This window comes from Rutilus rutilus (assembly GCF_951802725.1).
Source record: "Rutilus rutilus genome assembly, chromosome: 11".
Lineage (NCBI taxonomy): Eukaryota > Metazoa > Chordata > Actinopteri > Cypriniformes > Leuciscidae > Rutilus > Rutilus rutilus.
Genome location: NC_140216.1, coordinates 27,758,027 through 27,775,157, shown reverse-complemented (window position 1 = coordinate 27,775,157; position 17,131 = coordinate 27,758,027). Strand labels below are relative to the sequence as shown.

General features: G+C 36.0%; 1 protein-coding gene across 5 annotated transcripts in view; it reads left to right on the top strand.

Moving 5' to 3' along the window:
* dazl (deleted in azoospermia-like) overlaps nt 1–17,131 on the top strand; it is a 72,862-nt gene that overhangs the window by 7,618 nt on the left and 48,113 nt on the right. For all 5 annotated transcript variants that reach the window (XM_084422529.1, XM_084422531.1, XM_084422528.1 and 2 more), the window contains exon 3: nt 11,314–11,405. In XM_084422529.1, coding sequence (XP_084278655.1) covers nt 11,314–11,405 — 92 coding nt within the window. The remainder of the gene's footprint in view (nt 1–11,313; nt 11,406–17,131) is intronic.

The following is a 17,131-nucleotide window of genomic DNA, read 5'->3' as shown; positions in this document are numbered from 1 at the left end:
ATATTGCAGGCCCTTACATTAGGTCACGTGGGATCAAACGACTACTCGACAACAAAGATATTTGTCGACAATTTTTTATTGTCGACAATGTCGACTAATCGTTTCAGCCCTAACTGTTTTCATATTTCTGAAGGATCATGTGACACTGAAGTAATGATTTTGAAAATTAAGCTTTGACATCACAGGAATAAATTACAAATTGTAATACTATTTCACAATGTTACAAGTTTTACTGTATTTTTGATCAAACAAATTCAGTTTTGGTGAGCATGAGCTCTTTATAAAAATATAAAAAAATTCCTTTGTGCACTGGCTAAGGAGCATGAGTAGGGTTGGGAACCGAGAACCGGTTCTTATCCAGAACCGGTAGTGTTTTTGAAAAAATACCGGAACCGTGCGAAATTCCTAAGTTTCGGTTCCGAAAACGGTTCTGGTGCGCTGTATGGGCGAAAAGTCTTAAAGACAGTAGAGCTGCACGATTAATCTTTAAAAGATCTCGATTCAAACACCCACGCGATCTTATTCCTAAATTACAAAAACCTCACCCCTGAACATTCAAATCTGTTTGCGCTGTCGCTGACCCAGAGAGAGCAGTTGTCAATATGAAACAGCTTTACAATACCAGTATCGATATTTCAAATGATCACAGAAGTACTGAGATAAAAGTTTATAATTCGAGTATAAACACTGATGTCTACGGTAGCAACCAAAATAGAGTAAATCACCTTTTGAAAGTCGCTGCCTTCAAGTAACGAGTGTATCGATTACATCTGATGCTTCAAAACATTCATAAAGACGCAGTCCGTAACATTTTTGTGTTCAGAATTTACAAAATATATACAATGAGCGAGTGCATCATGAACTTATCCTGAATTACTACGTTAAGCCTGCAATAAGCGTTTATAGGCTATATACTATATACGGACTATATACTTTAGACTGGCGGATCGCAGCCGATGCGGAGTAGCCCAGTGCCTGCGTGACTCATCATAGACATAAATAGAGAGAAGTAGCTCCGGCAACAATGTTCTTCCGCAAGACACATGCAGTTCTGTTTATTAACTGCTAGAGTGCTGATTTATCCAGTAATGAAACAAGTCTTTATGAATGAATCATTCAAAACGATTTTAAAAATAATCTGTTCTACACACATCTTACATGGGTGTTCAAGCATATTCTACCCCTTCTGAGAGGGTATTCTCCACTGCTGGAGATTATACAATAAGCTATAGGAGAGGTCCCAAATTATTCTAGAGAATGCAGACATTTTTATTTTCCTTCAAAAAAACTAATATTTTTTTGCAAAAAATTGCTTAACAATATGTTGAATTTGTTGACATTACCAGTCTGTTAAACTCATTTGACAAGTATAAGAAATAAACACAAAAAGGATTGTGGATTTTTCCCTTATACTACTATTTTTTTATTACTTGTTTTAATATTTTTTTTGAATGGGAACCGGAACTGGAACCGGAATCGGAACCGGAACCGGAGAATTTCTTACGATTCCCAACCCTAAGCATGAGTCAAACTGAAAAAATAAAACCAAAGTTTTTCTGAGGTAATGTGTTATGTAATCTTGTTAAAATGGATTTCATAAAATTGGTATCGAAAAAAGTATCGTTCAGAAACCGGTATCGAAATCAAGGTATCGGTATTGGTATCGAAATTTTTTTGAACGATACCCAGCCCTAGCATTAATTGTATCTTAACCCCTAAAACCACGAGTTACATAGTTTTTGTCTTTTTGGGGCATAAGAATGATTTTTTTCATCAAATCCTTTTATCACTTATCACAGCCTGGTCTGTCCTGAGTATGCTGGTCACATGATTTGCTTCAAGTTTTTTGTGATCAATTAGTCAGCCTGACCTAAATCCAACATGGCTACCGGTGGTGCAAGACATTCAGATTTTGAGGGAAGTAAATGTATATTAAACTTACTTTTCTTCTGGGAATTTTTTTTAAATAATACTGCTAACATTAATTGTGAAAATTAATTCATATGTTGTTCCTGTTATTTAGCACGTTTTGAAATGTGACTCCTGAGTTACGTTGCCTGTTTAGGGTATAAAAAAGGGATTAACCCTAATTTTGACCATCTTTGTATTTTGAGTTTTTTTTTTATTTTATTTTTTTTATTATAAAGTGTATAGGTTAAACTGATATTAGTATGTCTAGGTGACTATATCTTAGTATTTTTAACTGGATATTTTCTTTCAAGGCTTCCCACCTAGCTCATTTTACGGTAGAAGGAATGAGAATAGAGAAAAGAGGATGCAAGTTATAGAGCAGATACCAGAAAACTCTTCAGATTCTGAGACAAGTGATAAAACCCACAAAATTGTTTTCAAAACTTCCATGAGAAATAAAATGGAAGGCCCTCAAAGAAAAGGAGGATAATACTCTAACCAAATTAATCCAAAGACAAGCAACATCAGCGTCAATGTTTTAGTTTCTGCATGTGCTAATGGGGGATATTGTTTCAAGTCTTGAAACAGGTTTGTGTTGCCTGATTTTGATGGCACGTACCTTTCAGCACAGTTTGCAGTGCAGGCTGCAATATTAATATTACATGTTTTGTCTGGAAATGCATATTTGACTGAGTTGACAGTAAATCTGCATCCTAACTCAAGCTAATACTACTGTTACATTTATGTTCATTAACAAATGAAAAAAAAACGTAACATCTGTTAAATATGTAATATTCTGACTGTTTGAGTTTTATTAAAATTAACCATTGGTTATCCAGTATCATGCATTTAGATCATGATAACCACAGATAAAACCAGGCATAGCCAATAGCACCTCACTATCATGGCAAAATGTAACTGGTTTCTATGGTAGGCTATTTGTATGAAAAACAGTAGCCTAAATACATTGTCTACATTAATAATATAATACAATTCAATATGTATATCCCAAATTTCATGGTGCAGTTAATATTACTAGGCTAACGTTACAGTAAATCCATGGTAAATGATGGGAATTTGTAGACTGAAAAGCCTTCTGACTGTATCGTTGCGCACCATGTTTCTCCTGTTTGTCAGCGCTGTTTCATCTGCCTTTAAACTGGCTTAAATCACGGAGACATGGTGTTCTTTTTACGGTACAGTAAGTCACTGTCTTACAGTGATTTTAATCTAATGTTTAAAAGTATCACTTCATTTTTACCATCATTGCATATTTATTGAACATTATAAAATAAATAATGCTTTAAAAAAAACAAAGGTAAAAAATTAACTGGAAAAATCAATTAAAGGGGGCAAATATTGTCCCTTAATGGAAAAGGTGTGACTGCAGTCTAAAGCCAGGTTTATACCCGACGCGTCCGCGGCAAAAATGATTTCATTGTAGTGTGGGTAGGGATGGGACGATTACCGGTTTCACTATAAACCACGATAAAATGTACTGACAGTTAGTAATATCGTTTAAAATTTAATTATCATTAAAACCGTGTTTGATTATGGCGATTTTAGATCCTGTTCAGCCAGCAACAGTCTGTTTATAAATCCATTATGTACAGCGTACTAAACAATCGTTCAGACAAGATGATCACAACAATATTATCAAACTCTGTAAACAATAAATCAACTCCGATTTAATTTTCAATACAATTAAAAACGGAGACGCAAGACGGCAAGTTGTATTTGAATGAAACGAGAGAACGCGTCCGTTGTGATACATGGTGTAACGTCTGTCAGAGAGTTTGAAGTCTGCCCAGATACAAGACAGTGCAAATGAACTGGTAGTTCCACGAGACTTTTATAGATGTTTTCTCTCAGTTAAGCACACTCTTCACATACACGTCGAAGAGCGAATGTTAAAAGGGAAAAGAAAACACTCGAAAACACGCTACAAATCAAAGTGGAAGTAAACACATTATAAAACAACGGTCAGCAGTAGAGCAGTCATCTTCCTCTTTGCGCGATCAATCTCACTCTCACTTTGCGTGCGTGCTTACATAAAAACAGCATGCATACAATAACTTACGCCATAGAAGAAGTTATCTTAAAGGCACATCCACATTCATGTCATGAACACTACTTAACACTAGGTGGCTGTTACAATGAATGTGTGCGGTGTTATAATGCGTTGCTATTGACGACCGTCAGGAAGGAAATGCTTTAAAAAGTGCATAAAGCTGCTTGTTTTATTTGTTGTTTGTTGATTTTCAAATATAAAACTTGTTGAAATGTCTTCAGTGTGAGCATCAACTCTTTTTGAACACTTTCATCTCGTTTTAACAAAACCGTGATAATATTGATAATCGCGATAATTTTGGTCACTATAATCGTGATATTAAATTTTCATACCGTCCCATCCCTAAGTGTGGGCGGTCATGCGTCTTGGCGGTGTGCATGGCTTTTCTTGTAACAGCGTGCGTGGCTCCGCATCCGAAGATGAACGACTTCGAGCCGAATCTGGCCGAGGTCGAACTTCTCACCACACCGGCACCCAGTTTGCACATCTAAATTAGTTACTTACATTTAAAAAATGAGCATACAATAGCATAAAAAGTATTTTTAATGAACATAAAGGTCCATGTTTAATAAAAATGTTCAGTGAAATTAGAAAATATGTAAGAGATCGTTAATTTAGTAATATTGTATACACATTCTCATATCCATATATTTTGTTTTGTCACGAGTAATCTCAGGGTTTACTGGATTTTACACGATTCTTTTTGTAGTGTGGTATTGGTGGTGGTGTACTAAAATAAACATTGTCACGTGTGTAGCTTTCTTCTCACCGTTGATTCCTGATGGTTAAAAGGACAATTACTGTCGTTTCACAGAATAGTAGGGCTGTAGTCAACCAAAGAAATGCTTAGTCGACCAAAGTCCTGTCCTGCACATTAGTCGACTAAAAAAAAAAAAAAAAAAGACGCTATGTTTTGCATTTTGATTGAACATTTATTAAACAATTGTCATAGAGCATTTATAAAACAACAACGAAAAAACTTTTTTTTTTTTTTTTTATTGACACCTGGGATCCCCCGCGAAACGGTTCTCATTCGCGCTTGAATAAGGCCGGCGACACACTGGCTGCTGGTGTGAGAGTCTCAGCTGCGTTGGGTGTCTGTTTTTATTTCGGCTCCCATGTTAATAGGTTGGAGTTTGCACACTGCCTGCGTGAGACACGCGTCTCAGGCGCGGCTCCAGCCACGCGGAAAACGCGTGCATGCTAGAAATAGAACCGACGCCTGAGTGTTCCAGCAACGGGAGTTCTCTGGCTAGATCGCAGAACAGCGGAGTTTGTATGGACCGAAGTGCATGCCTGAGCTTGTATTGCTGCTGTTGCTTTGACATTGTGGAAAATAGAATAATAGAAACAAAATGTATTAGACTTTTTACCCATTATCATCAATCTAAATTAATCTCGTATTTAATTTAGGCTAACTTAATTTCGTTTTTCTTTCTTTAAATTTCGTTTTTTCTTTATTTAAATTTAGTTTTTCTTTAGGCCTATTTAAATTTCGTTTTTCTTTATTTAAATTTCGTTTTTCTTTATTTAAGTTAATTTTTTTCTGTATTTAAATTTCGTTTTTTTTCTTTATTTAAATTTCGTTTTTCTTTATTTAAATCTACCCTTTACTGTGTCAGTAATTTGTTAGTCAGAAAAATATTAGACTACCTTAAGTTAACAGACTGTGTGCGTTTTATAACACTAGTGCAGTGTCCGTTCTAGCCTGTAGTTTACTATTAATTCTGAACGTGTCGCGTCTCGCGTGTCTATCTATATTGCACCAAATGCGACACTGCACTCCCTTGTGAAGTCGATTGGATGAACGGTTCTTGAAATAATCAAAATGCAAACGGACGGACAGACACATAGAGATTACTATATTCCTTACTGAGCGCGAAGCAGCAGTGCAGCCAGCCACAGGTGCGGTTCCCGAGTGTTCTACGTGGCGCTGTTACAAAATAGCCTAAATTAAAGCATTTAAAGTTGGGGATAAAACATAGGCTAATTATATTTAGAATACAGTAATATATAACTGCTTATAAAGGAATAAATATCAAGGAGTAAATCAATGAAAATTTCTTTATTGGTAAAAAAAAAAAAAATTATGCGACTGGTCGACCAATGAGAATGTCAGTCGACCAAGACGGCATCGACCGATTAGTCGACTAAACGACTAAAGTTGACAGCCCTACAGAATAGTACAACGGCGAGCGCGTCGAGTATAAACGCCTTGTCCGTTTGGGGAGGTGCTCGCGCAGTGTGCGGAGACTCGCGCTACGGAGCCAGGCGAAAGTATAAACAAGGCTTAAGTGGAAGAGAGGGGACAGAAGGACGTTAAATGCTTCAGGGGGTACGGCACTCTAAAAAATTGGAGAACCATTGAACTAAGGAAAAGGGATGTAAATTTGCACAAGTGTTACTGCTAAAGAGTGCAATGTCAATACATCCTGTTTCCTTGATTCTAATTTATCATAAGCTTAAAGGGATAGTTCACCCAAAAATGAAAATTCTATCATTGTTTACTCACCCTCAAGTTGTTCCAAATCTGTATGAGTTTCTTTGTTCTGCTGAACACAAAGGAAGATATTTGGAAGAATGTTTGTAACCAAACAGATCTCGGTCCCCATTGACTACCATAGTATATTTTTTTCCTACTATGGAAGTCAATGGGGACCGAGATCTGTTGATTACAAACATTCTTCCAAATATCTTCCTTTGTGTTCAGCAGAACAAAGAAACTCATACAGGTTTGGAACAACTTGAGGGTGAGTAAATGATGACAGAATTTTCATTTTTGGGTGAACTATCCCTTTAATTGAATTGGCCTTGAAAGAAAAATTATAATGACATTGAATAGACTACATATAAAATAGCTACCAAAATGAATGTCGGTAACTGCTAGGGATGTACGATATTGCATTTTGGCCGATATTCGATATGCCGATATTTTCAAACTAATTTTGTCCAATGCCGATACCGATGTGAATATACACATTTTCCCCCTGATATATTTACACTTTAATTTTACTGAAGAGAAATCCAAGTCTCTCTCCTGTACTATCTTTACCGTATTAAACTCGTGTTGTAGATAAGGCAATACACAAGACAAACAAAACAACATTTGATTCTACCATAAATGTATAATTTTACAAATGTAGACAGACATTCACCCCTGAAAAATAGGCAAATTATTTAACTTGGAGAATAAATGATATGCCAGTGCCACATTTTATTTTTAAGTTCAGACTTCAAACTTCAGTCCTTAGGAGTGAAATAAATAAAAATAAATTTTCAAATAAAAAATGTACATCTTCTCCTACTTGAACGGGTCTACCATTCTACCATAATGCTCCCCTGTTTTCGGTGCTGATGCAGTGGTGACTCGTTAACCCTTTAGGCGCCAGAGGTTTTTTCCTAAAACGTTTCGATTTTGACATCTTAATTTCAAAAGGCTATATCTTAAAAGTGATAAAAGATAGAGACTTTATGTAAATTAGAGAAATATTAAGGATGACCCAAAGTTTATGTAGGGATTACATTTTCCCATCTAATTTGCATATGACGTCATATGGTGGCGGCCATCTTGGATTATAGAATTTTCATGAAAAGTCATGTTTAAATGATAAAATGCAGCACTTCTTTCCCCCCCAAATGTCCCTCACCTTCTGTATGCTATATTGCACAATACTGAATGCTCAGGTAAATAGTAAGTAGTAAACAAACTGTGTAAATCATTACTAATAAATGGTAGAAACAAACCGAATGCATGTAGCGGTTGGCCTTTTGCTGTAGAGATTTTCCATTTACTACATACAGTAGGCACTCTGATTCCATGTATGGGGCACATATATATTATTCATATTAGGGGTGGGCGGTATGACCAAAATTCTGTTTCACGGTATGACTAATTTTATTTCACGGTAACGATATATTTCATGATATAGTTATTTATATTGTAGTTATTCTCGAAAAATCGACAAAAAGGGCTTTGTATAATAAATAAACCCAAATACTTTAGAAATGAAAAGTACTTCACTTTGTTTGAATTTTCTTTTTCTTTTATTTGGTAAATTATTTCTTTGGTAAACTATTTTTAATAGCTAAATATAGTAAACAAAACACTCTCATCAACTTTTAGATGAACTGCCCCCAAATATCTGAATATTTTATATTGAACTATTCTAATCATAAGAAATTAGTTACTTCCTTTTAATTTGGTAGGATATTAGTAGATACTAGTTATGTTTAAATGTTTTCCCGGTACATTTTTGCCATGTCTGCTTTTTAAAGGGCTTGTTTTGTTCTTTTTGTGATATCTGGCAGCTGGCACCCCTGTCACCTAAAGCTTTAATCAAGAGAGGTTCAGAAGTGACTAGGGGAACAGCAGTATGAAAACCGAACAGCAGCTACTGTTAGTGTTGACTAAGTAGTGTAAATTATATACACCTTGTTACTGCGTCATTATTTTACATAGCTGAACACCGACACGCCGCACTCCCTCTCAGTGCGTGCGCGCGTCTTTTGCATCAGTAAAATGCGATCGGTTAATTTGAGCGACAAGTCGACGCATTTAGCTGACAAAGCTAAATGACTAAAATGACTAAAACGCACACATCACAAGGACATGAACACACAAAAAAGAACACTTATTGTACACTACTAAATGGTCAGAGAAATAGATAGTAAATCAACAGTGTAAATCATTACTAATAAATGGCAGACAAAAAAAAAACTATGAAAACTACTAGACTAAAACTATGAAAGACAAAATGACTAAAATGTGACTAAGATCAATAAGCATTTTCATCTGAAGACTAAAGGCCATTGCACACTGAGTCCGAAATTTTCGTATGCGTTTTTTCGTGTTCGTCAGCCTTAAAATTCGTCACGCACAGAAACCTTGCACACTGAGTCCGATGCGTATTTATTAAACCTTTGCGGAAAAAAACGCAAAAAAAAACGAAATGGATTCGTCAAGCAGTGAGGATAATTTTGTTGCCCTCTTTCTTCTTAAAAAGAGAAAAAGAAAGAGGAAATATTGGGTCCATCCAATCCTGAGATTGCGCCGAGAGGAAGGAGAGTTTCACCTCCTTATCAAGGAGTTGCGAAATGATTCAAAATTTACCTCAGAATGTCAGTGGAACAGTTTGATGCTTTGTTAGCGATACTGGAGCCACATATTAAAAAGAAGACCACCAATTTCCGTGAACCAATCGATCCTGAACAGAGACTGGCATGTCTATGGACGGACACACACACACACACGCGGCCGGCAGAAGCGCTGGGCAGACAGAACAGCTGTATACAGGTTATATTTTATTCAGTGTCTTTGTAATCCGCATTTTGTTTTTCATACAGTACTTGTGCTGCGAGACGAAGTGTATCAACTTCTCAGACGTCATTCTGGATTTTGTCGTTCGCTTGTACGGTGGCTCTGAATTGTCAAAAAACCTCTCAAAATACTGGCTGTGGATGCGAAAAACGCAGAAAATCGAAACCGATCCGAATTTTTTTTATTACGGACAAAAGTTTCGTAGACAGTGTGCAAGCGTGAATGACATAATAATTAAATGAAATGTTCATGCCATTTCATCTCTAGTTATGATCAACTATGATCAACTAAAATCAACTGTGTTTTTTTTACAGTAGGCCTATTAGTGTTGTTTTTGGCAGCCTGTTTTAATTTTAGTTTTAGTCTAGTCTTTGTGTCAGGCTGTCATTTTAGTTTTTATTAGTTTTAGTCACATTCATACTCTTTTTAGTCTAGTCAAGTTTTAGTCGACGAAAACTGATGACATTTTAGTCTAGTTTTAGTCGACGAAAACTGATGACATTTTAGTCAATGAAAATTGATGACATTTTAGTCTAGTTTTAGTCAATGAAAATTGTATTTTAGTCTCTTTTTAGTAATAGAATTTCAAACAAGGCTATCTTATTATAGGCTATTTAGTAGGCCTATATTTAGGGCTGTGATGGTGGCAGGTTTTTTTTTACCACCGCGGTAATGGACCAAATACCGGCGGTGGTTGGGGGGTTATTTAAAAAACAAAAAACAAAAAAACTTGTTTTATATTTCCACACAAAGACGTGATATAGCCTACACACTCTGCGCTTTGAGAGGGATGTGGGACACGAGCAGGAAAACACGAAGATATCGATCTCTTTATGATATCTTCGTGTTTTCTACTTGATGTAAATTGGTTTGAAGAGCGAATTTTATCCTCCACAAGGGCGAAATATTTAGGCTATGTTTGAGATCGCGCTGCCAGAGAAAGTGAAACTAAAAATCACCCGCGCGTGTGAAACGCGCTTTACAACTAAACACTAAAGTTGTAAAAACTAAACGTTTTTCTACTTTACCACAGTAAAGAATACGAATATAATAGGCCTAATTAAAAGCGAACCAAGAAACGTTTATAATACCTTTAGAAAATGGGTGAGACGTGACGTGAGTGAAGATTTGGGAAAAGAAACAAGAGATTCAATGCAGGGATGAGTCACGATTTTTGGATATTCGATTAGTTTATTTAATTATAGGATATCGAATAGGTTGTGCGATTATTCTCTAAAATAAAATCTCCATGTTCTGGCGCTGATGCGGTGACGCGTTCAGACGCTGCCAATAACATACAGCTGTCACAAAGAACCGGCAAATGTAATGATTATGAATGTGTCAAATATATCAATGAGACATTTTAATAGAATAACTAATGGAGTAATATATTGTTAAATTCGCTGATAATCGGGTGACCAGATCGCAATCCAGAATTTAAAGCCGACAAAGCTATGGGTTCACGCACAACTCTCTCATTCGTCGTGACGTTTTAACATTTCGTCTCGTCTCGTTTTGGTCAACGAAAATGAAGAGACATTTTAGCATAGTTTTTATTTTTTAAACCACATTTAGTCTCGTTTTTATTCGTCAACGATATTGCATTATACATGTATTTTAGTCATCGTCACATGACCATGCATTTACGTCTAGTCTCGTCTCGTTTTCGTCAGGTGATAACGGTTCGTTGACGACAATATTTCGTCATAATTTTCGTTGACGAAAGCAACACTACCTATAATATGCAATTTCATATGTTCTTTTCTCTGACACGCGTTGTTGGGTCTGGAAGGTTACTAATGTGATTGTTTTATCTGTAAATTAAGTTAATGCTCTTTCAATTACTGACTAGTGCTGGCTAAATAATAAACATGGTTTATTGATCAGTACTTTTAATACTTAAGTACATTAATAACTTAAGTAAAATTGAAAATGAGTTTTGTTTTTATTTATTTTTACGGTTACTGTACTTATACTCAAGTACTTGATTTGTGTACCACTACTTTTCCATCAGGTGGACGAAAACGAGATCAGAGAGTTCTTTGCCAAGTACGGGTGTGTGAAAGAAGTGAAAATCATCACCTATCGAGGAGGAATATGCAAAGGGTGAGTGACACTTGTAGTTTTCCCTGCTGGAAAAATAGAAAAGGTTAGAAAAATCTAAAACCTAAAGTGGTCCAGATCCCTCTAAAACCAGCCAGATAAACCAACTGACTGGGCATGGAGACCAGCTAAGACCAACCAGACAGTTTAGGCTAGTTTATCTTGGGTTTTTGTCAGCAGGGTTGTTTTCTACCTAGCCTAAAAATATTGTGACGCATAAGTCTAGGATGGTCACTCACTAACAATTATTTTGGTATCAGTCAGTTATTTTGATGATTAATCAAGTAATTGGATTTTATTTTTTTATTTTTTTTGTGGTAATAAAAAGGTCTAAGCAAAGACCTAAACCTTTAAAAAGACTTAGCCTATAATACATGTATAATAACAATGAGGAAATATTTAGTTCAAATCAAGGATCAAAAGCAGGTTATAATATAGTTTTATAGAACAACACTATTAAAATACATAATATAAAGATCATCTTATATGTACATTATGTATTATGACAAATGCCCGCAGAGGATGCCAACGGTCTGGTGTTACACTTTACAGCAGATCAATCCTTGTTTAACCCTCTGGGCTTCTTCATAAAATAGTCACACTTAGCTTCCTCCCGCCCGAAAACGGGCGAAGCCTTAAAATCTTACTTTACTTTTTCCCAGGATAACCAATCAAATATATTTTTGTTCTATAATGTTTTCTGATTATTATTTAGAATTTTTAGAATTTTTTATGATACTTTGCATTAATTATATAATTTTTATGAGCTATTTTTTCCATTAGAATTAATATATATATTTTTATTTTATTTATTTTATTTTATTTTTCAATAAATGCAACATTTCACATCAAATTAGAGTGCAGGCCTAAAAAAAAAAAAATTTCAAGTGAGAAGAGCGCCACCTAGTGGCTTCAAAATTTATTAATTTGTGTCATGTCCTATAACCGCCTATAGGCGGCCTATAGCTTTTTTATTTATTTATTTGATTTATTCCCATTCGGAAAGAAAACAATTTATTACTAATCAACCACTGAATGTAACAACACAAATTATATATCATTTTAAAGCTTAGGATCTCAGCTTTTTAATGCATCTAATTAAATGTATTAATTCCTAACGAGTGCTGAGTAATCCCTCTAAAACCAAGTGTACCGCCAGCAGGCGCCACCTAGCTGCGAAAATATTTATTACCATATTTTTCAAAAATCTTGCCTTGATAAACACAAAGTTGATGTCATTTGAAAGCTTAGAGTCTGAACTTTACAGTGAATGTATCCACTTTGAAAAACTCTTAAGTATTGCAGAGTTATTTGCTGATAAATAGAATTTCTTTTTTTTCATAATCTATAAAATAATGTACTGCAATGTGTCAAAAACATCATACAGCTCATGAAACATTCTCAGATAATTGAAAATGGCACTTCATTTTTTACAGCATATTATTACAATTAAAATGAGCCCAAAATTAACATAATCTATTGCTTTTATGACAAGATATTCTTCATGGAGAAAAAATTGCCCATGAGGGGGTGTCAAAGACTGTACAAAAAGGCTATCTCTTTTCAAAATGCTGTAATATTTGATTCCTTTATCCAAAAATTATAATTTTTTTATCCAGATGCAGCTAACATGTAGGGGGACTTCACTAAAAAAGAATTTTCCTCCTACCTTATTTCCTTCCTGAGTTATTCCATGACAAATAAGAAAGATATGCAAAATCATAATAAAAATTATATATATATATTGTCTTTTATCCACCGTTTCTTGGCAGGACAATGTCCAAATGTAATGTAATTTATATTTTCAAAAAATTTAAAAAGAGTTCTTTCAAACGACACCTACCTTTTGACTCTCCTTGCTATAGTTTTGGAGTTATTATGATTATATAATTTTTATATAGTTTGGGGCAAAATTAGCTGTTTCAGTCTTACCAGTTCATTTCTCTCTGTGTGTTTGTGTGTTTGTGTGTGTGGGTGTGTGTGTGGGGGGGGGAGGGTGTCTTATTTGCACTCCTGATGTTTTAGAGTGTCACCCCTCCATTGCTGTACACTTTTTTTCAGCACAGTGGCTGATCTGTAGCTTGTACCACCAAAAGTTTCTCTGAGTTTTCCTATTTTTTCGTATTTCCCATTCATTTCCTATGTCGCCCGTTTTTGGGCGGGAGGAAGCTAAGTGTGACTTTTTTTTTTACGACCCTTTAACATATCAGAATCATCTCCTTGATTTTTTTTGTGTGTTCATATAGGTAATAAAAGAAAAGTCACCAAGTTTCACCCCCATCCGATGAAGCAAAAAAATTTAACAATTCGAAACGTTCAAGTTTTCGCCCGTTTTCGGGAGAAGAAGCCCAGAGGGTTAAAGTGTCCCTGTTATGCTTTTTCAGATATTACCTTTCATGCAGTGTGTAATACAGCTGTTTTTGTATGTAAAAGGTCTGCAAAGTTTAAAAGATCAAAGTGTAAAAATAAATGGTTAATGTCTCAAAAAAAAAAAAAATCTATTCTGAACTTCCGAAATGAGTCGTCAGTAATTCCAGTCTTTCTTCCGTAACTTGCATACGTAACAGCATAACACATTTGCGTAATGCTCACCCATGGTCTTCATTGGCTGCCCGCGAACAACATCAACTTTAACCCACCCTCAAACATTGTAGCTGGTTCGTGTTGTGTACATGTTGAGAACATGCTGTTTTCTGCTCTGAAAAAGCAAATTCTCTTTGCAAAATAATGCAAAGGATGAGGATGTGAAGAGTCAGTAAAATTACCCCCGCAGCAGTATAACCTTTTGTCTAGGGATACACAGATACTAGGGGTGTAGTCTCAGCCTCAGACGTGACGTCACGTCCACGGACCGTTGGCTGAACGTCTGATGCATATGGCACACCTTTCTGGAAACACATCAGTAGTTTCGAAGTCGCAATCTGATTGGTTGAATTCTACAGGATGTCCGGGAGACGTGCGTGTCTCGTTCTTTATCGGTCCGTCTGTAAACAAATGCCGTGACACAAAAATCCCTCATGGAAGAAAGCCATTGTTTACAACTTTGACAATGAGCGCTTACCAGGATCAACTAAATGCTAGATTTTCAAAAGTATGTGAAGTTTGCAGCTCCATTGTTACAGTAAACTTACACCAAATTCTTGAATGAATCATTTATTAGATGCACGCTGGTCTGTTATTGTAGGGACATCAACGTTATTTTGTCACGGCCATAAACTTGACACGGAACAAAACAAACTGTGATTGGTTGCGTTACATGTCAGCCAAACGTCCTCTTGGGCGGTCCTTGGCCAAGAAAAGCTGCGATAGAGTCCAGACCTTCTGCTGTCAGTCTGAAGGTCTGGCTACGCAAGACTACTAGGAGTGTAATGGTTCACTAAATTCACGGTTCGGTTCGGTACAACACAGTGGTGTCTAGGGCTGGGTATCGGCAAGGGCCTCATGATTCGTTACATGTCGCGATTACGGATGGGTACCGAAACCCGGTATTAAACGGGCCCCGGTGCTGAATTACCGCTGGATCAATAAGCTCGGACGTTATCGGTTCTGCTGTCGGTACTGGAGAAATTAAGAAAATACACGTACTATTTACAGGGTTCGTACGGGTGCTTGAAATCCTTGAAAGTGCTTGAATTTTGATGTTGTGTTTTCAAGGTTTGAAAAGTGCTTGAATTTTGGATAAAATGCTTGAAAATGCTTGAATTTGTAACTGTATTTCTTTCACAAGAAATATCTTTCTGACGAAATAGTTCTTTATTAAATGGAGAAAAAAAATGTAGCCCTTCAGAATCAGATACAGATTGATTTGCGTTACGCTGGCCAGAGCAAAAGTAGGCGGAGTTTTAATTTTGATTTCTGCGGGTGTTTGGATGCACCGTTTTTATTGGCCACGCAGCGGCAACAGTTGAACTATTTTTAACTTTGACCGCGGCGTGCGCGCGAGCTCGTTGAGCCCATAGACTGTAAAAAATAGGTTGAGCCCCGCTTTGGTCCGAGTCGCGCGGCGCAAGCCATTGAAATATAGGCCTATTGGTTTCATTTCATAGCGCAGCGCAGTCCGCGTCCTATCTGAAAGGGCCATTAGTGACTGAAAGTACTTGGTGTGATAATGTAATGTAAGTATTGCATGCCATGTCCGTTATGTCACGTTCATTTGTGGAATATGCAGTGAACATCGCTAAAATTACAGAACTGTAACGTGCAAATTAACCTGCAAACGTTAGCCCAGTGCATAACAACAGTCGTTGATTGCTGACCTGAAATAAGTCAGTGTCATAAGTAGTATACTGTTACTGTAGGATAGCCCTATGCAATATTTACACTGCTCTATTCCAGTAAATGTAACGTTATTAGCTAACGTTATGTCTTGGCCCAAGACATCTTGGCAAGGAAATACATTTATCAGGCAGGTGCCTGTGCACTCAGATATTGTTCAAACCTTGTCTATATCAAGAATGTGTCCCAAAACGGGAAGGCCTGTCAAATATTTCTGTTCAAATCCTGTCTTCATATTTTTAATTAATTCAGTTTTACAGCCTATCACATTATCTGGTAAGCAATATTTGGACATTAATATAATGAAAAGTATATTATTCATATGTTTTAGGCTATATACTTAGTGATACATTTTGAAGAATAAAACTTGTGATTGGCTTAAATATTAGGGCTGCACAATATATCGAAATATTGCAAATGTATATATTACAATATGCATAACTGCATATCGCAACGGCTTGCAATAACTGGGGTCATGAACAAAAGACAAAGAAAATCACTCACTGCTTTTGGCTGAATAGGCTAACTTTTGTAGCTTTAATAAGAATCAGTATATTTAATTCATGCAGTGAAAACTAAGCAGTGTTTATTTTTACATTTGATTAACCTGAACCCCTAAACCCCATTGATGTTAAAATAACACTTCTTATGCTACAGAACACTGATGTTCACTGTCTTGAAGTTGTAGGGATATTTTCTTATCACAAAAAGAATGTGAAAAACGTATGTGTAGGTTATATCATTTTAAAGATAATTTAAGATAATTTGACACACTTTAAGCATTATCGTATCGCATATTGAATATCGCATTATTTAATGAGTTATCGCATATCTCATTTTTCTTCAATATCGTGCAGCCCTCTGCTATTATGAAACATTTGGCTGTTTATCTCTTTTGATGTGATAAAAACACTAAATAATAATTTTAACTATGTATTGGTATGTAATTTACGGTAGTGTAAGGTGCTGGAAAAAGCTTTAAAATGGACCTGGAAAGTGCTTGAAAAGTGCTTGAATTTGACCTGGGAAAAAGTGTACGAACCCTGTATTTATTATTGCTATTAAGAAATTATCTTGCAAATTTAATCTCGCCAGCCACTTCTATATATAATAATATTGAACCATTTGTCTGTGATGCATTTTTGCTAAAGAAAGAGAGTGTGTGTGTGTGTGTGAAAGAGAGAGAGAGAGCGATCTTTCACGTGGAGCCACGGCGCGCACAACACAACAGCCCTGCTTAACCCTCTGAGGTCGGCAAAACGCGCCGGCGCGTTTTGCTGGATTTTCTTCACATTGTAGCACTATAAACTTAAATTACGCCGTCATTTATGGTCATACAGAAAAAATATATAAAAGAAGAATCTGTGATATTTTTACTTTTGTATGTGTCCACTTACAATCAAATCAAAACATTGTGCTTTTGTAAAATAAAGAAAATAAACAGGGTGTGCGTT